General features: G+C 40.8%; 1 protein-coding gene and 1 long non-coding RNA gene across 2 annotated transcripts in view; both read left to right on the forward strand.

Annotated features, from left to right (window-relative positions):
- LOC141363124 (uncharacterized) overlaps positions 1-18,182 on the forward strand; it is a 127,609-nt gene that overhangs the window by 14,903 nt on the left and 94,524 nt on the right. The window lies entirely within an intron of this gene.
- Positions 1,669-18,182, forward strand: part of LOC129453961 (uncharacterized) — a 64,186-nt gene continuing 47,672 nt past the window's right edge. Inside the window, 2 exon segments of the mRNA XM_073865681.1 lie at positions 1,669-1,832; positions 11,365-11,633. Of these exon segments, the coding sequence (XP_073721782.1) occupies positions 11,372-11,633 (262 nt within the window). The 5' untranslated portion in view covers positions 1,669-1,832; positions 11,365-11,371.

Consider the following 18,182-nt stretch of genomic DNA (forward strand, 5'->3'; position numbering starts at 1 on the left):
CACAATAGACTCATTGATCATACATGACAAATAATGCTATTACTTATAAGCGTAACTTATTAAGATTATGTGGTAAAATGCTAAATGTTAATGATGCTCATAACTGCTTTATAATAATGGTGATTAAAAGTAATGCAATCATCATCAAGGATATAATGCTGATGTGGGGAATGTTTTCTTTTTTCTTCAGTTATCATGTGCAAAGATGAGAAACAACAGAAGGAGGCTCTCAGTATAAAATCGATGCTTGGATATCAAGTATCTAACCTTGGGTAAAAGGTGTGATTACTGTAATTCCAACTGATGTATCTACTGATACAATTAAAAGCTGCATTAAGGAGGAAAAGTTATTGGAGTGAAAAGGCTTCAATATGTTAAAAAGAAAGAAAGAAATGATAGTATGTCGATCATGCTACAGTTTGATCAGGAAAAAATGCCAGACAGGGTTAAATTAGATTACCCAGTCAGACCATATATTCCTCCTCATCTAAGATGTTTCAAGTGTCAAAAGTATGGGCACGTTAGTGTGTTTTGCAGAGGCAAACTACGATGTGTGAGATGTGGGGAAAACCATGAATATGGTTAATGTGATAAAGGAGCAAAGGCTAAATGTTGCAATCGTGGTGATGAGCATAGTGCTGGATTTTGGGCATGTAGCGCTCGCAAGCATGCGGTAAAAGTACAAAATGTTAGAATAAAAGAGGGTATGACATGCTGAGGCTATCCAAAAGGTAAAAGAAATTGAGCAGACACAGGGAGTGAACAAAAATCATGAATGGACTAGCAACGTATCGGTTCAGAGAAAAGGTAAATGAGGATAAATTGGAAGTTGGGAAAATGAAGTTTGTTTCATTTATGGCTGAAGTGATAAACTTTTCAGCACAAACAGAAAGCAGAACAGAAAGAATTAATATCATTATAAGGGCAGCAGAGAAATACTTAAATGTAGATGGAGTGACTGTGGAAAAAATAAATGACAAACTGAAAATTACAACAATCACTCAAACTCCAGGTAGAATTACATAATTTAACAGTTTTGCAATGGAATGCTATTGCAAATGGACTAGAATTTAAATAATTTAAAGATCAAAAGAACCACATATAATATGCATTCAAGAAACTTGGTTAAAGTCTCATTTAAATTTTGTTTTTCAACACTCTAAAAATACTGGGTTGTTTTAACCCAGGGCTGGGTAACTGTTGGACAGAACACATTTCTGGGTTACAATGACCCAAATAATGGGTTGTTTTTATACAACTGCTGGGTTATTGTTAATCAATCATGTTGAAACAACCTTCACCTTTTCGAATAGGACATTCTGGACTAAATAATTCCCTTTTTAAAATAGGGAAGTATGCTACAGGTAAATGCAGATATTGTGATCAAACAGAGACAATAAAGCATATTTTATTTATATGTCAACAGTATGAAAATGAAAGAATATCACTTATTTAGGAAATGCAAAGATTGGACATAAAAACTTGTAATATACAGAGCTTTGGAATGTAATTTAGAGCAATTTAAGAAGTATCGAGTCATTATAAAATTGGTTAAAGAAATAGGGATAATTTTGCGTTTTTTCCCTCTCTTTTCGCATTACCTTGCATGTCGGTGCTCCACACTCCAGGTGGCGATAATGCACAATAAGATGGTTTGACAACCGCCATAAAAATCCAGAAGAAGACCGGAAGCTGAATAACGGCAAAAAGTTTTTTCTCTCTGCTCGTGTTTTCCTGCCCGTCTTTGAAGCTCTAAAATTTACTTCTTTGATTACCAAGTCATCAACTATTGCAAGCAGCATCCTATTTCACCCCTTAGTGAGCGGAACAAGGTGTGTAGTTTGTGTTTTATGTTTATAAAATGTGAATCTTTATTTATGTTATTGTCTATTTTACAAAATGCGTGGTCTGAAACGCCTCACGTTAACAAAATGAAACTACTGTTCACATGTCGTAGAACCTACTTTTATTTGTCTTTATACGTAATTTAATGTAGAAATACACTGTAATAAACTTAAAGGTATATGATGTTCCTTATATCCATGTTATAATCAGGTTTACTTAACCTGCTATTTGTGTTTACTTTTAGTTTTCACGGTGCTCCCCTTACGAAAGTTAACCATGGTTTTGCTACAGTTAAAACCAAAAAACCATGGTTACTGTAGTAAAATCATGGTAACCACAAAATAACCATTATAGTTAAACCATTGTTTGTGTAGTAAACCCATAGTTTTGCTGATAGTAATCAATACACCAAAAAACCATGGTTGCCACACTTTTACCACAATAAAACCATGCTTAATTTTCGTAAGGGTTGTGCAGACTCAAGAAATAAACGATTGCACCCGTTAGAGACTCTCCGCTTATTACTAGGTAAACCAGGGGGCAGCTACAGATCTAGTTGACTTAAACGCTTAATAGTACTATATAGCAGTAAGAAGATTATTTTCTAAAGGCTACGTAATTAACCTCTTAAGTTAATGTACAATTATGAGAATATTCGCTTGACGAATGCATGAATTAATTGTTATTAATTATGTTAAATCAGTTAAAACCTTATCATTATGTATAATTAATTACAGTTAATTGTACTAATTATTCCCTTTGAGCTAAATCGGGGAGTTCCCTTAAAGTAGTGTTTCGGTCGGAGGTTCATCAATCAGTGTTTTAAATAACGTTATTCACTTCCTCCTGATGAATCGCTCATTTTAAAAGTCTCTTTGTGAAGGACTAAGTTACTTTCTTCCACCACGGACCTAAAGCTCAGAATGACAGGTAACCCTTTCAGCTGTTTGTTTTAAATCTCATAATAACTTAAAGTGACACCATGTAATTTTTCAACCTTCATAATAAATTTTCAAGACCCTTGTGGTAGTACATCGACTTTAAATAGGTTGAATGACATGTCTACCATAGCCTGACGGGGTCTGTATCACTTTTACTCGTATTTTAAAACTTAGGGTTTCTGGTAGTAACCAGAGCACCAAAATAAAACTACAAAATTCGACTGCTTTACGGCATACGTCACTTCCTCCACGCAATTTGTTTTTAACGTGAATTTTGCTGGAGGCTACTTAAGGAGTGTTGAGAGCAACTTATAGTATGTGACTCCGTGGCACAGTTTTAGTGTCACGGACCTATTACACGGGCGACCCGGGTTCGATTAAGGCAATTTTTTAATATAACCTCTTGATTCATACATAAATGCGATCTTCTTTATAAATGACGGCGATTATCTTGCATATAGTTCCCTGTATTCAGATGCTGTGTTCACGTATTTACCTTTCTCTTACTGTGTCTATGGTATTTACATTACAATCCAGGATGCTACAGCAGTCAGCAGTCAAACTTGCTCACAGTGTAAAACCAAACCCTATTCATTCACCAATCAGATCCGAGCGTTTCTCTCTTCCTCATTTGCTGCGTTCCGCTGTCACTAGCGTGGCGTATTACAAAGCGGCAGACCTAAACACGGTTTACTTGGATTTGGAGCGACAATTTTCACACAAAAGAGAGGAAAAACGAGCGCCATTGCGGAAAATCCTGGTGGCGAGGGAGAGAGAGACGATGCAACAATATTTCTTTCGAAAAAGGCAAGGAAATATTTCTGGTCGTTTCTCAATTGGAAGGCTGCAGCCTCCGGAGGTCAAATATGGAGGCTGCATACGTCATGAAGCCTGGTTTATTAAGGTAAACTGAGCATAACATTCGCAAGTCATAAGCATACTGCAACAATTTACGATTAACTAAGTATAATAGTCAACTTAATTAGGGATGCACCGAATATTCGGCCACCGAAAATTTTCGGCCGAAAATGGCCCAAAAGTGGATTTTCGGTTTTCGGCCGAAAGACTTTTATCACCGAAAAATACGGCCGAAATAATGTGATGACGCAAACAGGAACCGCGACCTGCACGTGTTTGTCTGAAGTAACATATCTGCGGTGTGGACTAGATTTCTCTCAAACCCGCGTCCACCGAATTTCCGACCAGGATCTCTGCAACCTGTGAGTTTCACTCCCGCCCACGACCGTAATGTTTGTGTCCAAACCCGCGGAATTTCTCTGGGCATTTGTGTACAGTTTTCACAAGCTCCGACTAAACATTCGTTCAGATTAACATCCAGAATAACAGACATTTAACATGATTGCTTTTAAAATTAGGGATGTGCACGAATGGTCAAATATTCGATCTGCAATAATAATTAGAATGGGGAAAAATGATATTCAAATGTTTTTAATCCGCCACCGCAGCATTAATGCTACTGCTCATTTAATCCTTTTTCACTTCACCTGTACGGTCTTTTACAGACTTTAATATAAAATATACATGAAAATTAATATGTATGTATTTCTGATTGTCTTGGTAATTCAGATTGCAGACTCATTTAAGTGTTTAGAGCTTTAATGCCGGGTGTTAGACGTGCTTCTCCGCCGCTGCATCAGTATGGTTATAACGAACCCGATAACTGCAAATGCCATAACAGCAAACAATAGCTCCGTTTTGTGAAGTGTTGTTAAATTAAGCTAGTAACTTTGCACCCTCAGCAATAATGTATCAAGCCAGCTTGCGTTATTTGTAACATAATATTAAATTCAGATATATTTGTTAGATCCGTTTGTTGTTCTCACTGGATAACCACAGAGCTGGCATTAATGAGAAAAACGGGTTTCACCGGAGAAGGTAGGCTAAATATGATTTTCTTTCTAAACGAAAACATGTCAGACTAAATAAAGAAGATATTCATATTTGACTGAGCCTTCAATCCATTCGGGGTTTTAACATGCATAAAAATGCCATCATTTTTATCAGCATTTTGTAACATTAACGTTAAAACAAAACCACAACTAGCCCATTTCAGTTTTTAAATGTATACTGCATGGCAAACAAGCACCAAAGGATTAATTAAACAAGCAGTTTAACTTTTAACAACCTGATGTGTCACTAGTAGCCTACTCACCAGTTTTTGGATTTGTTTATGCCACATGCTGTTTGGCTTAATTTTCTTCTCAAATTGTGTGTGTTGACTCCATTTCTATTACATGCAAAAATACCATAAATGCAATGGTAGTACTAATAATTGGCATAATTTCTTTTAGTGTTTCGGGTTTCGGTTTTCGGCCTTGGTTTCCTCTTCTTCGGTTTTCGGTTTCTGCCAAGAATTTTCATTTCGGTGCATCCCTAAACTTTGTAATTGTTAATATTGTGAAATAAGAGAGTCTTGATGACGTATACAGCTTAGAAATACGACATCTGGAGGCTGCAACCTTCAGATTGAGAAATGGCTTCTGCCACGACGAGTTCTTCATCAGAAAGTTGTAACATGACTGCATTTCTCCCTGTTGTCTCAAAATGTTGATCGTTTAGCGTTTTAAATGTTTAGTTTTTAGTTTAGTTTTAAGGTTGGCCAGTTCCTTTCCTTTGCGACAGTGCTGCAGCGCTTGTGGCGCTAGGGGCGCTAGGCGTGAAAAATACATGTCTAGCACCCCCTAGTGGCCAAAAAGTTCCATGGTGTGCCTTTAATATGTAATAGCCATTTCTCAAGATTACAGTTCTGGGTCACAAAATAGAGTTTTAAGATTCAGGCGATAATATTTATCTATAATACTCAAAGGTGCAATCGATTAGTAAAGGTGATGCCTATTTAAACATTTGCTTAGAAAAAGGGGGAGAATATGATTATTTTATTACCATTTACAGATGTGTTTCTTTATACCTCATGCTTTGCTACTTCCTCACAGAAACAGAGCTAAAAGAGTAACGTGCTGTTCTTCTTATCACCCGACTTACCCGACCGTCTTTGGTTGGTGAAAAGAGCTTTGTTTACCGGTATCTAGCATTTACATTCTGCTTCACCTATGGCATAGTATAAGGTGTGTGTGTGTGTGTGTGTGTGTGTGAGTGAGTGAGTGAGTGATGATTTCATGATGCGTATCATTGCTTTTGACCCATATCTTTGTGGGTGTAAATCTAAATAAAGAGGCTCGCAGAGAGAGAATCAGGAAAGAGACAGACATCTCTCTGGTGCTCTCCCTCGAGAATTGTAAACCCTTATCCGTGTCTTATTTTGTTAAGGTGTATAAGTAATTACGACCTAGGAAGCTAGGGATCTGATTGACAAAATTTTTTTTTAAAGAGTAACTAAACCCCTTGTCAGAGCCTGACTCCACCCATTGGCAATAGACCTTTTACGCACTTCTGCGTTTTTTGACTGGAAATACGTCAACAAAGTGTATTGCAACTTCCTGTTATCTTAGCGGCAGATACGGAAAACGGTCAAAGAGTCGCAGTTTCTATAGTGTTCAAGGCTGTTTGTCTTCCAACCAGAAGCAGCCCTATTTTTATAATAATAATAGTAAGAGAAGAAAGTGTCGCAGCAAGAAGAGTGAACACACAGAACGGGAAACTTTTTGATCTTTGCCAACTGGCATTCTGTCTATATTAAAACCTCTTGGGAGATATATATGTATATACAGATACACACATATAAACGAATAAGGAGATTAAGCTGGTTCTGTCGGTGATCGTTGGTCAGGCATCAGCTGGGCATTAGGTTGAAGGACGACCAGTAGATCAGAGGTGTGCCGACTTTCACATCTACCGGAACTGGGTCTGTTTGTCTCATTGTCCTCGGGGTCGAGGACGAGACAGGGAGAGAAAAACAAAATCGTATTAGCGTAGGGGCCGTTCACATGTAATGCAAGTGTCACACAGTGATGTGGTTTAATCAGCTTAGTTTCAGACAGACTAACTATTGCGGCATAATTATATTATCCACAGTTGAGGATTTTGCAAATTGGGGGCCCACTGCGACGGTATATATGGTAACTAAGGGTCACCTTCCGATTTTTAAGAGAAAATGAAACCTGTCGACTAGGGTTGTGCCGATAGACGATAGTATCGTGTATCGACGATCTTCAGACATATCGTCAATGGCAGGCTTTCATGGCGATAGTCAAGACGATAGTTGGCGAATGGTTATTATTATTATTATTATCATCATAGTTTTATATTAACACCGACAATGCATGCTTTTCCTCACATGAGGGTTTGTGGGCTTCACTTTAAGCGGAGAGCTTGTAAATAGAGAATTCCTTCTTGCACGTACCTGCACTTAATGCGCGCGTCTTGGTCTCCTTCTACCACTAAATTCAGCGCGCCGCGTCATGAGCAGCTGCGCTTCTCTCTGTCTCACGTGGAAGCGCTCTCGCGTCTGTCCGCAGTCTAAACATAAACTAAAGTAGTAATCCTTACTTGTTCAGTTTAATGCGTTTCATGCGAGCTGATGCAAACTTTACTTTTTGTTTAAAATATGACCCGCTGCATATTAGCGCCTCTCTCTCACTCTCGCGTACGTGCAGAAAGCTGCGCTCTGTCTGAAGTCAGATCACTAGGTATTAATCCTGTTTATGATATGCATTTGATGAGTTGTAGCAACACGTCCCTCGTGTTTAAAATATGATTGTGTTTAAAATATGATCGCATTCCGCTGGACCGATGCGTTTAGAAAGGCACCTCATGAGAGCACCACTGCTTGACACGTGTAGTCTTCTGCAACAGGACTAAATAAATGCATTGAATAGTTTGTATGTGCGCGCACGTGTGTGTGCGTGCGCAGATGCATGTTTTTACAGTTATTAAGTAATCATGATAGGGTTTTAATAACGCGCTCGCTTTAATGGCATCAGTTTTAAGAAGGTTGCAGTCATGACGGTGTAACGGTCTTGTTTTTTTTTTTGTCCACCCATCAAGTGACTTGTTATAATGAGTAAAAATTAACAAATAAAAAAAGAGTAAACTACTGCCACGCCCCCCGATAATATTGTGTATCGCCGATCTCACAGGCTGACGATAGGACGATCTAAAAATAGGGCATATCGCCCAACACTACTGTCGACCCATTTGACTAAGGCCTGTAACCCCACTGTCGTCGTTAATGCAGGTTCAGTGGCAAACGGGTCTGTGTGGCATACTATTCACAAGACACACGAAAGCACCAAAATCGCAACCCGTTTGCCAAAATTTAGGATGCCCCAAATTTCTTTCAATCAATTTCAATCAATCCATCAAATTGATTGCTACACCAAATTAATGGTTGTTATGTTAATCTCATGCCATCTTACTTAAAACTTACAAACAACATATTCACTGCGATGTGTTAAATCTTATATTACAAAACACAACACCTAAGATTTACAATTAACATAAGCAGAGTTATAACCGGGTTGGTAGCTAAAGCTAGCTATAGCAATTAATTCTTTAATGTTACTTACTTTTGTAATTGTGAATAAACTCTGCGTGGAATAATTTATATCACTTATCCAGTTTGTTCCCTTATCTCCATACTCTTCACCACTAGGGATGGGACGGTATGACAATTTCATATCATGATTATAGTGCCCAAAGATATCACGGTTATCAATATTATCATGGTTTTGTTAAAATGAGATGGAAATGAACTGATGCACACACTGAAAACATTTGAACAAGTTTTAGTTTTGAAAAGCACAATTTAATATTTCATGTCACTGAAATTATTTCTGTGATAAAATAAATAAATAAATCTGTCTAATAAGTTCACCATGAATGAATACAATACATTATCCCTTAAATGCCTTATTGTGCAAAAAACTATGTTGCATATGGGCATCTGCGTCAAACTGATTCTGGCTGGACAGGATTTACTGCAAGTTTTTAAAATCACGATAATCAAACACAGTTATAATGATAATTTAAATTTAGTGATAATACTAACCGAAAACACTCTAGCTGCCATTTCTCCACCAACAACAAAGCTTATAACGGAACTGAGTCATTGAGCCCTGCGTAAATAATTCAAAGTGGTCAAGTGTTACGATACTGGTGGAATATCTCAGCCAACATTGCAAGGTGGGGTCCAATATACAGTATATGGGCCCTAAATGGGTTTGTCTGAAGTCAACTATGGCCCCAGCTTGATTAGCCCACTTGAATTTGATATAAAATCTAAGTGGAGCTCATGTGGGACCCAGCTGGGCAGCTTATGGCGCTTTTCCATTGCATAGCCCCCAACGGTTTGGTTTGGTTTAGTTTGGGTCGGGTCAGCTTACTTTTGGGAGCTTTTCCATTGGGTGCAGTACGTAGTACCCGATACGTTTTTTCGTACCACCTTGGTTGGGGTTCCAAGCGACCCGAGCTGATACCAAACGTGACGCGAAAACACAGTAGATCACGGATTGGTCTGAGAGATCGTCACTACGCGTCATCGCTATAATGTAAAGATTAGCTTTACCTCAGTGCTAGCTTGCGCTCGAACAAACATGATCTCATCTGTGCTCTGCTATAAGTTCCCAAACTCCCTTTTAGTGATGAAAAACATCCACAGGTTGAGAATCAGTGACAACATACCAGTTTTTTTTCCAAACTTGCAGTTTGTGGCGGAACATTCGCGACGAGCACGTCAGCATTATATGCTCAAACGCAACTTTAATGAAGCTCAGCGGAGTGCGTCAACTACTGATGCCACGGGTGTTTGAACAGAAACTGTCCTGTGAGACAGAGGTAGTGATAAACGCGATCAGCAAACATCTATTTGTCGTGGCCAATTTTAATTTTGTGGCGGACTGAGAAATAAATAAATGGGAATCTACAACAACGCTCAAACATGTATGATGTCACAGCAGTAGGCAGCGCAAATATAACGACACGCCTATAATCCCTCCCACTGCGAAGTGATACCAAACTCGATGGAAAAGCTAACCACGCCAAAGTGAGGTGAGCTGACCCGACCCAAACTAAACTAAACCGCAGGGTACTATGCAATGGAAAAGCGCCATTACGTAGGACCCATATTGCCCCACGTAATGAAGCCTGTGTTGTATAGCAGGGCCCAGTATGGGTTTTAATGGGTACTGGACTGGTCCCTCATTATGTAATAATTATACCTTTAAAGCTGAATTGTAATTTACCGTATATATTTATTTAAATATCTGATTACAATTGATAACTGGTAAACAGGGCCCTAGACTGCCGCCTAATGGTGGCATTTTGCCACCAAAATTTGAGAGTGTGCCACTGAATTTTACATCCAGTGGCACATGTGCGACCGGTAAATTTGACGTGACACTGAATTTGAAACAGCACATTGTACTTTCTGCATCTATCATCAAAGTATTTATTAGTAATACAGTGGAAATTAGTAGAAATGTGAATATTTGGTTAGCATGTTTATTTACAGTGTGTGACCCTAAATTTTCTGGTTGCACCCCTAAAATTTTCAGTTGGGGGCCACTGTGCTCCTAGTGAAAAAAGTTAGTCTGGAGCCCTGATAACGGATAAAAGCAACATCATTTCAGTTTGGTAAATATCAGTTTTCAGTTCTTTCATCTATAACATCACAAAACACGAAGGACTAGTTTATTTTTAAACCAAACTTCTTTTGTCATTTTCTTACACTTTCAGCACTAAAATAATCATTAACATTTCAAAACTGCTAATGCAGGCAATGACTAACAATTTAACATAACACTTTTTTATGTGTGGTGGTCTGGGGGGGTTAGCAAAGAGTGACAGGCTGAATCCGAAATCGCATACTTACGGTGTAGGTACTGAATTTTTACCGAGTACCTACTCAACGTGCGCTACGACATTACGTACGTTCGCGTTAAGTATGGACAGAATCCGGCATGTTGACGTTATCCATAAATGTATATCTACTAGATGTCGCCTTGGGGTTCTAAGCATGCGTCAAAACCGCCGCCATCTTGGAACAGGGGTCTTGTCATAGGAAGTAGCTAGGTAAAGCTGCTATCTCCGCCTGTACTTTGAATTCATGGACGATAGCAGACTTTTGTTATGCGTATGGATGTTAGACCTACTAGCACGATTCATTATAGTTAGAAAAAGAAGATAGGAGATTAACATCACAATACCGCGAGAACGACTCGAAATCAGACTTCATGATTTCTGGAATCGCTCTCACGGTACTTTGATGTGATCCACCTGTTGGTTCTTACAGCGGTGCATGAACTCGAACAAACCTAAAAACAGACATGAAAACGTATGCGTGTGTATGAGGGACAGGTGCACTAACACCTGATTGCATCAGTAACTTCACAACTCTACTACGGTCTCTTTCAGTGTTACAGATATATTACACATTAGTTTGTAGTGGACAAAAATAAGTAAAACAAGCAGATTGTAATTTAATATCTAATCGCTGGTATGGCATTAAAAAAGAAAGAAAGAAAGAAGAATGCTCTACCTAAGATTGCGAACTGCATGAAGAAGAACGAAGAGACACAAGCATCAACCGCTGTGTTTACATCAGTTTTGTTTTGTGTTTGTTGATTTTCTGTAACCAAATTCTTATCTCTGTGTATTTTAGTGTTGAGATGTTGATGATGAAATCAGAAGAAACTGATGAGGGCTTACAGGATGAGGAATCTACTGATCAAACCTCCACAGAGTCTCTGGATTCTGTCTGTAATGCTGGAGAACAGCAGCAGATCCTGCAGACCAAAATCAAGATGTGTTCAGTCAAACTCATCGACTGCAGGGAACTCGTGATGAAGATGAGAAGAGAAACCACAGCTGAGGAAGATCACACTGAGGAAGAAGACGACTATGATGATGACGATGAATTTATACCTTCAGGTATGTGTCTTCTGTTGTCTTTTCAAAAATAATTAATAAATAATTTTATATGGCTTAAGGCTTTCTCGCCATCAAGGTCTCAGAGACCGCAGAATTAAGTCTGCTGAGGGAAAAATGTTGGATTGAATTAGCTCCACAGATATTACACACATGGGATCCCCTGTCCAGGGGTCGCTCATATGGAGGCCCAAGCTCAACACAGGTTTCAGGAATTCATCTGATGCAAAGCTGACATCAAACGCTCCGCCATGTCTGACAATAAAAGGCCTTGGAGGAAGTACCAAACTCTACCAAAACATCTTTTGGGATTTATGGCACCGATATATTGCCAAACTGGCAATGCAAGCCGACACAGGAACCTGGGAACCCCAGTGTTTCTACCTGCTAGAGGTGAGAACACAGGAGGAAACCGGATTGACATGAACACTATAAAACCTAGTGAACGTATTAGGTGTTGCCCAACCAGCAGCTCTGCAAATGTCTGTCAGCGAGGCACCGCGTGTCAGCTCCCAGGAAGACGCTGTCCACTAACTTTTCCATTCTGCTGTCCTCCTTAACCGACAAAGAGCTGGTCTGAGGTCCTGAAGCTTTGCGTTCGGTCCAGGTACAGTTGCAAAGCATGGACGGGACACAGCAAAGCTAAGGCTGGGTCTGCCTCCTCTGGGGGCAGTGCTTGCAGGCTCACCACCTGATCTCTGAAAGGAGTGGTGGGAACCTTGAGCACATAGTCAGGCCTGGGTCTCAATGTAACACTGGAGTCAGCAGGCCCGAACTGAGGCATGACTTATCGACTGAGAATGCGTGCCCTTACCCGCCTTATCAAAGCCAATGCGAGTAGTGTCAAAGTTTTCATAGAAAGAAACTTGACATGCGCTGACTGTAGAGGCTCAAAGGGAGAATCTTGGAGAGACTTCAGCACCACGAGCAGATCCCAAGAGGGTATAGAGGGGGGACGGGATGGATTCAACCTCCTCGCCCCTCTAAGAAACCTGATGATCAGGTCGTGCTGACCGACCAACCTACCTGCTATGGGAGCATGGTAGGCAGAAATTGCCACAGCATAGACCTTAATGGTGGAGGGGGACAGCCTTCTCTCAAACTGGTCTTGTAAAAAAGAAAGCACAACACTGATCGGGTAATCCCAGGGGTTCTCTTGCTGAGAGGAACGCCACTCAATGAAGAGGTTCCACTTCGGCGTGTGCACCGTCTACTAGACAGGCTTAAGCACTGAAGCAATAGTGTTCGCTACCTGCATGGGTAAGCCACTCAGAACCGCCACGTCCCGTCCAAAGACCACACGTGGAGATTCCACATGTCTGGGCATGGGTGCCATATTGTGCCCCCTCTCTGAGAAAGAAGATCCCTCCTAAGAGGACCCCCTCCTTGTCTTCCTTGACTTTGCACAATGTTTGTGCAAGAAGGCTCACTGGGGGAATGCATATTTGCGATGACCCGAGGCCAGCTGTGTGCCAATGCATCCGTGCAGAGGGTTCCGTCGGTCAGGGAATGAAACAGCTGGCAGTGGGAGGTTTCCAGAGACGCAAACATGTTTACCTCTGCTGCTCTGAACCGTCTCTAAATCAGCTGAACCACGGGGGGGGGAGTCACAGCTCACAGCTTGTAATAGCTTGTCGGCTGCATGATTGAGCACCCCAGGGATATGAATGCCATGAAGGAACCTTATATGCTTCACTCGACACCACCCAGGCAGGACTTTGTACTGGTATGCTCGGTAACTGAGGGAATCGCGTAGCCGAGTCTGATGGTGCGAAGAAGCCAACGCCATGGACTGGGAAGCTCTGAACAGGCTCCCAGATACCGAACAAGTGGGACTAGAGGCACCACAGACGTACCCACAGTGGGGCAGCCAAGTGAAGCCAAGATGCCCACCGTGGCGTGCTGGGTGAGCGCACGAGAGGGGGCAGGGGAGTGTATGGGAACACTTGCACGGCTCCGCTGTTGGACGACCGGGCTGCGAATGAGGAGAGAGCAGGCAGGTCGACTCCAGGCAACGCCCAGCACTCATTACCCTTTGATAACCTGAAGTTGTGGGTGCCGGCTGAACAGAAAATAACTAAGACTAAAGATTCTCCACCGGGGGAGGGAGCGATGCGGTCACAGTCTCCCTCAAATCACCTCGGTCTGCCTTTGTGCGGCCGAAAACTGCTGGACAAAGCTTTCGACCACCTCGCCAAAGAGGCCGGCCTGGGATATGCGGGCTTTCAAGAACTGTGTCTTGTCCGCCTTGCTCATATCGGCCAGGCACAGCCAAAAATGGCACTCCTGGACCACCATGGTGGACATCCCAACGCCCAGCAGCGTGTGCGGTGACCTGTCTGTTGCTGGCATTTATTGAGCAGCAGTGGCTCAGTGGCTCATGTAGGTTGTCTACAAATCGGAAGGTTGGTGGTTCAATCTCCGGCTCCACCGGACCAAGTGTCGAGGTGTCCTTGAGCAACACACACCTAACCCCAGCTGCTCCCGACATACATACACCAACACTGCTGTTGGTGTATGAATGTGTGAGTGAATAGGTGAATGTGAGGCTAATTGTAAAGCCAGCATATTCAAATACTGCATGCCAACAGTCATTGGCTCTTCACATACAAAGTGAAGCTGATTGGTCTCTCGATGCGAGTTCCCAATTCTTCAGTCACGACGTGACGACGTAGTGACCGACTGAAAAGAAACAAAACATCAAACACTTACAGTGTCTAAGATGCATACAGAGTGCTCTCTGCCAATTTGACGGACATTTTCTGGGATCAAACTGCTGGGTGAATGGGGTTCTTGACTCTGGTCTTACAGTTGATCTTGTGACCTCCGCCTCATGCGCGTAACATTCTGAGCGGTGAAGGTTGTGCATTTCTGAATAATCCATGAATGTCTTAAGGGGGATAGACACACTCATTATAGCGCTCTTCTAAATGGATTATTGTGTAGAATTGGCAGTTAAATACTAAAATCATACAGCAAAGTATATGGGTTTCTGCTAGGCCTCCTATGACCAGGGCCCTTAGAATCATCCTTATCTTCCCCCATTATGGCGCCCCGGTTAGGGGAACGTTATGCTAATGTTAGAAAAACTAAACTAAAAATAACATTCTGTTTTTGTAAAGTAACCTTCCTGGCTAATCAAACCATAATAAAATTATTGACTACCCCTGTAATGTTGAAAATACCTTACGCCCCATAAGAAAACATTACCGTATGAATAGGGCTTAAGAGTGAAAGGAGAATTTTAATTTTTATTATGTTTCTTTTAGATGTGAAGAGTGAATCATGTTCTGATGGAGAAACGTCCTCAACATCAAAAGAGCAACGGACAGCACAAACTCTTTCCTGCATCACCTGTGAAAAGACATTCAGCTCACAGAGACATTTAGAGAGACATGAGAGAAAACACACAGAACAGAAACTCTTCACCAGATCTGAGATCAGCTTTACTACCTTACAAGAGAAGAAACTTCATTCAGAAGACCACACAGACAAGAAGAAGTCAAATTTCTTATCTCATCAGAAACGCCACATGAGGACACACATTGATGTAAAGCCCAACCACTGCAGCAGCAAACACAGTCGTCCTGTTCATAAGAGAATTCACACAGAAGAAAAACCATACAAGTGTCCTCACTGTGAGAAGAGATTCAGAGATAAAAAACTCATGAGGAAACATGTGTGTTTACACACCAGTGAGAGACCGTATCAGTGCAGTCAATGTGACAAATGTTTCATTCTCAAAGAATATCTTGTTCTTCATCAGAGAGTTCACACTGGAGAGAAACCTCATCACTGTAGTGTTTGTGCGAAGAGTTTTAGTCAACGTGCCAATTTAGTGTCACACCAGAGAATTCATACAGGTGAAAGACCTTACAAATGCTCTCAGTGTGGGAAGACATTTACTCAGTCAAATAACTTAAAAACCCATGAGAGAATTCACACTGGAGAGAAACCTTACGTCTGCTCTTACTGTGGACAGAGTTTCACTGATTCAGGTACTATAAAAAAACATATGAGAGTTCACACTGGAGAGAAACCTCATCACTGTGATGTCTGTGGGAAGAGTTTCAGTGTAAATGGCAATTTAGTGAAACACCAGAGAACTCATACAGGTGAAAGACCTTACAAATGCTCTCAGTGTGAGAAGACGTTCACTCATTCAGTTTCTTTGAAAGTCCATGAGAGAAGTCACACTGGAGAGAAACCATACAGTTGCTCTCAATGTGGAAAGAGCTTCTCTGATCCAAGTTTTGTTAAAATTCATCAGAGAGTTCACACTGGAGAGAAACCTTATTACTGTAATGTTTGTGGGAAGTGTTTCAGTCGACCAGGCAGTTTAGTGTCACACCAGAGAACTCATACAGGTGAGAAACCTTACAAATGCTCTCACTGTGAGAAGACTTTTGCTCGGTTATATTCCTTAACAGTCCACAAGAGAATTCACACTGGAGAGAAACCTTACGCCTGCTCTCACTGTGAAAAGAGCTTCTCTGATTTAGGTTCTATGAGAATTCATGAGAGAACTCACACTGGAGAGAAACCTTATTACTGTAATGTTTGTGAGAAGACTTTTTTTCAACATAGACATTTAGTTGTACACCAGAGAACTCATACAGGTGAAAAACCTTACAAATGCTCTCAGTGTGGGAAGACGTTTGCTCGGTTAAGTCACTTACAAACCCACGAGAGAGTTCACACTGGAGAGAAACCTTACGATTGCTCTCAATGTGGAAAGAGCTTCACTACTTCAAGTGCTTTTACAGTTCATCAGAGAGTTCACAGTGGAGAGAAACCTTACGTCTGCTCTCAATGTGGAAAGAGCTTCTCTACTTCAGCTAATTTAAGTGTTCATCAAAGAGTTCACACTGGGGAAAATCCTTATCACTGCAGTGTTTGTGGGAAGAGTTTCAGTGGACATGGCGGTTTAGTGTCACACCAGAGAACTCATACAGGTGAAAAACCTTACAAATGCTCTCATTGTGAGATGACTTTTGCTCGGTCATTTACATTAAAAACCCATGAGAGAGTTCACACTGGAGAGAAACCTTACGCCTGCTCTCACTGTAAAAAGAGCTTCTCTACTTTAGGTCATTTGAGAATCCATGAGAGAATTCACACTGGAGAGAAACCTTACATGTGCTCTCAATGTGGAAAGAGCTTCATTCGAAGATATCATTTGAGAAATCATGAGAGAATTCACACTGGAGAGAAACCTTATAACTGTAGTGTTTGTGGGAAGAGTTTCACTCGAAGTCACCATTTAGTGATACACCAGAAAACTCATAAAAGTTAAAGACTTTACGAAAAAACGTGCATTGGGTTTTATATTCGTTTTATCGTCTTTTCACTAAGATGCAGTTTGGTTTTAGTCATATTTTAGTCATCTGAATTGTATTTTTAATTAAGTCTTGTTTTAGTCAAATAAAATTGAAAGGGTTTAAGCTAAAGTGTAATTGAATGTGTCACACTGACAAATATATAAGTGCTGTGATATAAATATTCTTTCATATCCTGAAAAAAGTCATAACCTTAAAGGTATAGCGGAAGATTTTCGTTTTCCGGGTGGATCATCAGGACTATTGGTCATCCCAGATGTCAATCATTCTGATTATATGTTGACGTATAACCGTCGTACGTGCTCGCCTCTAGGTTCGCTTGCTGCACATGCGCACTTTCAAGTGTATGTGTGTTGTGCTACGGTTTCAACCATTCATTGAAGCTGTGTTTTTTTTCAAAATGTCTGAGGGTCGCAACAGAAAAAGTGTCTACGAATTGTATGACAAGAAGAGAAAGGACTATAAAGAAAGAAACAAGACCAGAATGTTTATGGGAGACTATTTCACACGCTGGCTGCTGGTGTGAGCTAAAAGGACAGGTTGGGCTTCCCACGCGAAGTTTCTACTGGAAAGGTACGTTCTGTCATGCTATTTGGAGAATCCATTTAAAATCACTGCTAGTAAAAGTTGATGTAAGCTATGATTAGCGATGCTAGCCCTGGCACAAGTCACGAACCGCACAGACACGGTAAACATGCCGACAGAAACTTGTAAACAGAGCGAAGAGAAGAACTGAGCTCCTGCATGCTCTTTCTCTGTCTCGTGCACGCGTTTAATAGGCGTTCCCTCTCGGGAGGAGGGAGGGAGAGTGTTGCGTGTGCATTTTTTTAAAGATATCGAGGGGCGGTTCTTTTAAATAATTCGGGAAAATCTTCCGCTATACCTTTAATATTTCAGAAAAGTCTATTAATTAGAGTTCTGTAGGTTCTGTAGGAGACAGAGGACACTGGACTATGAATGACATTATCAGTTTATTCAAAGAATGCATTGAAATATTATTGTTCGCTAATATCTACACAGAAGCTGTGTGGCTTTATTAAATGCAAAAGTTAACCTGAAAATTTTTTAGATTTCCTTTAAGAATCCTAGGATTTGCCTGAATTATGACCTTATTTGAAAGGGTCATGAATAATAATGTTGAGCTCTGCTCTGATTGGCTGTTTCTCCTTCAGTAGCTCTGTGTTTGTGTGTAAACAGATCTTATGTATAAGCC

The sequence above is a fragment of the Misgurnus anguillicaudatus genome, unplaced genomic scaffold, assembly GCF_027580225.2.
Source record: "Misgurnus anguillicaudatus unplaced genomic scaffold, ASM2758022v2 HiC_scaffold_32, whole genome shotgun sequence".
Taxonomy (NCBI): domain Eukaryota; kingdom Metazoa; phylum Chordata; class Actinopteri; order Cypriniformes; family Cobitidae; genus Misgurnus; species Misgurnus anguillicaudatus.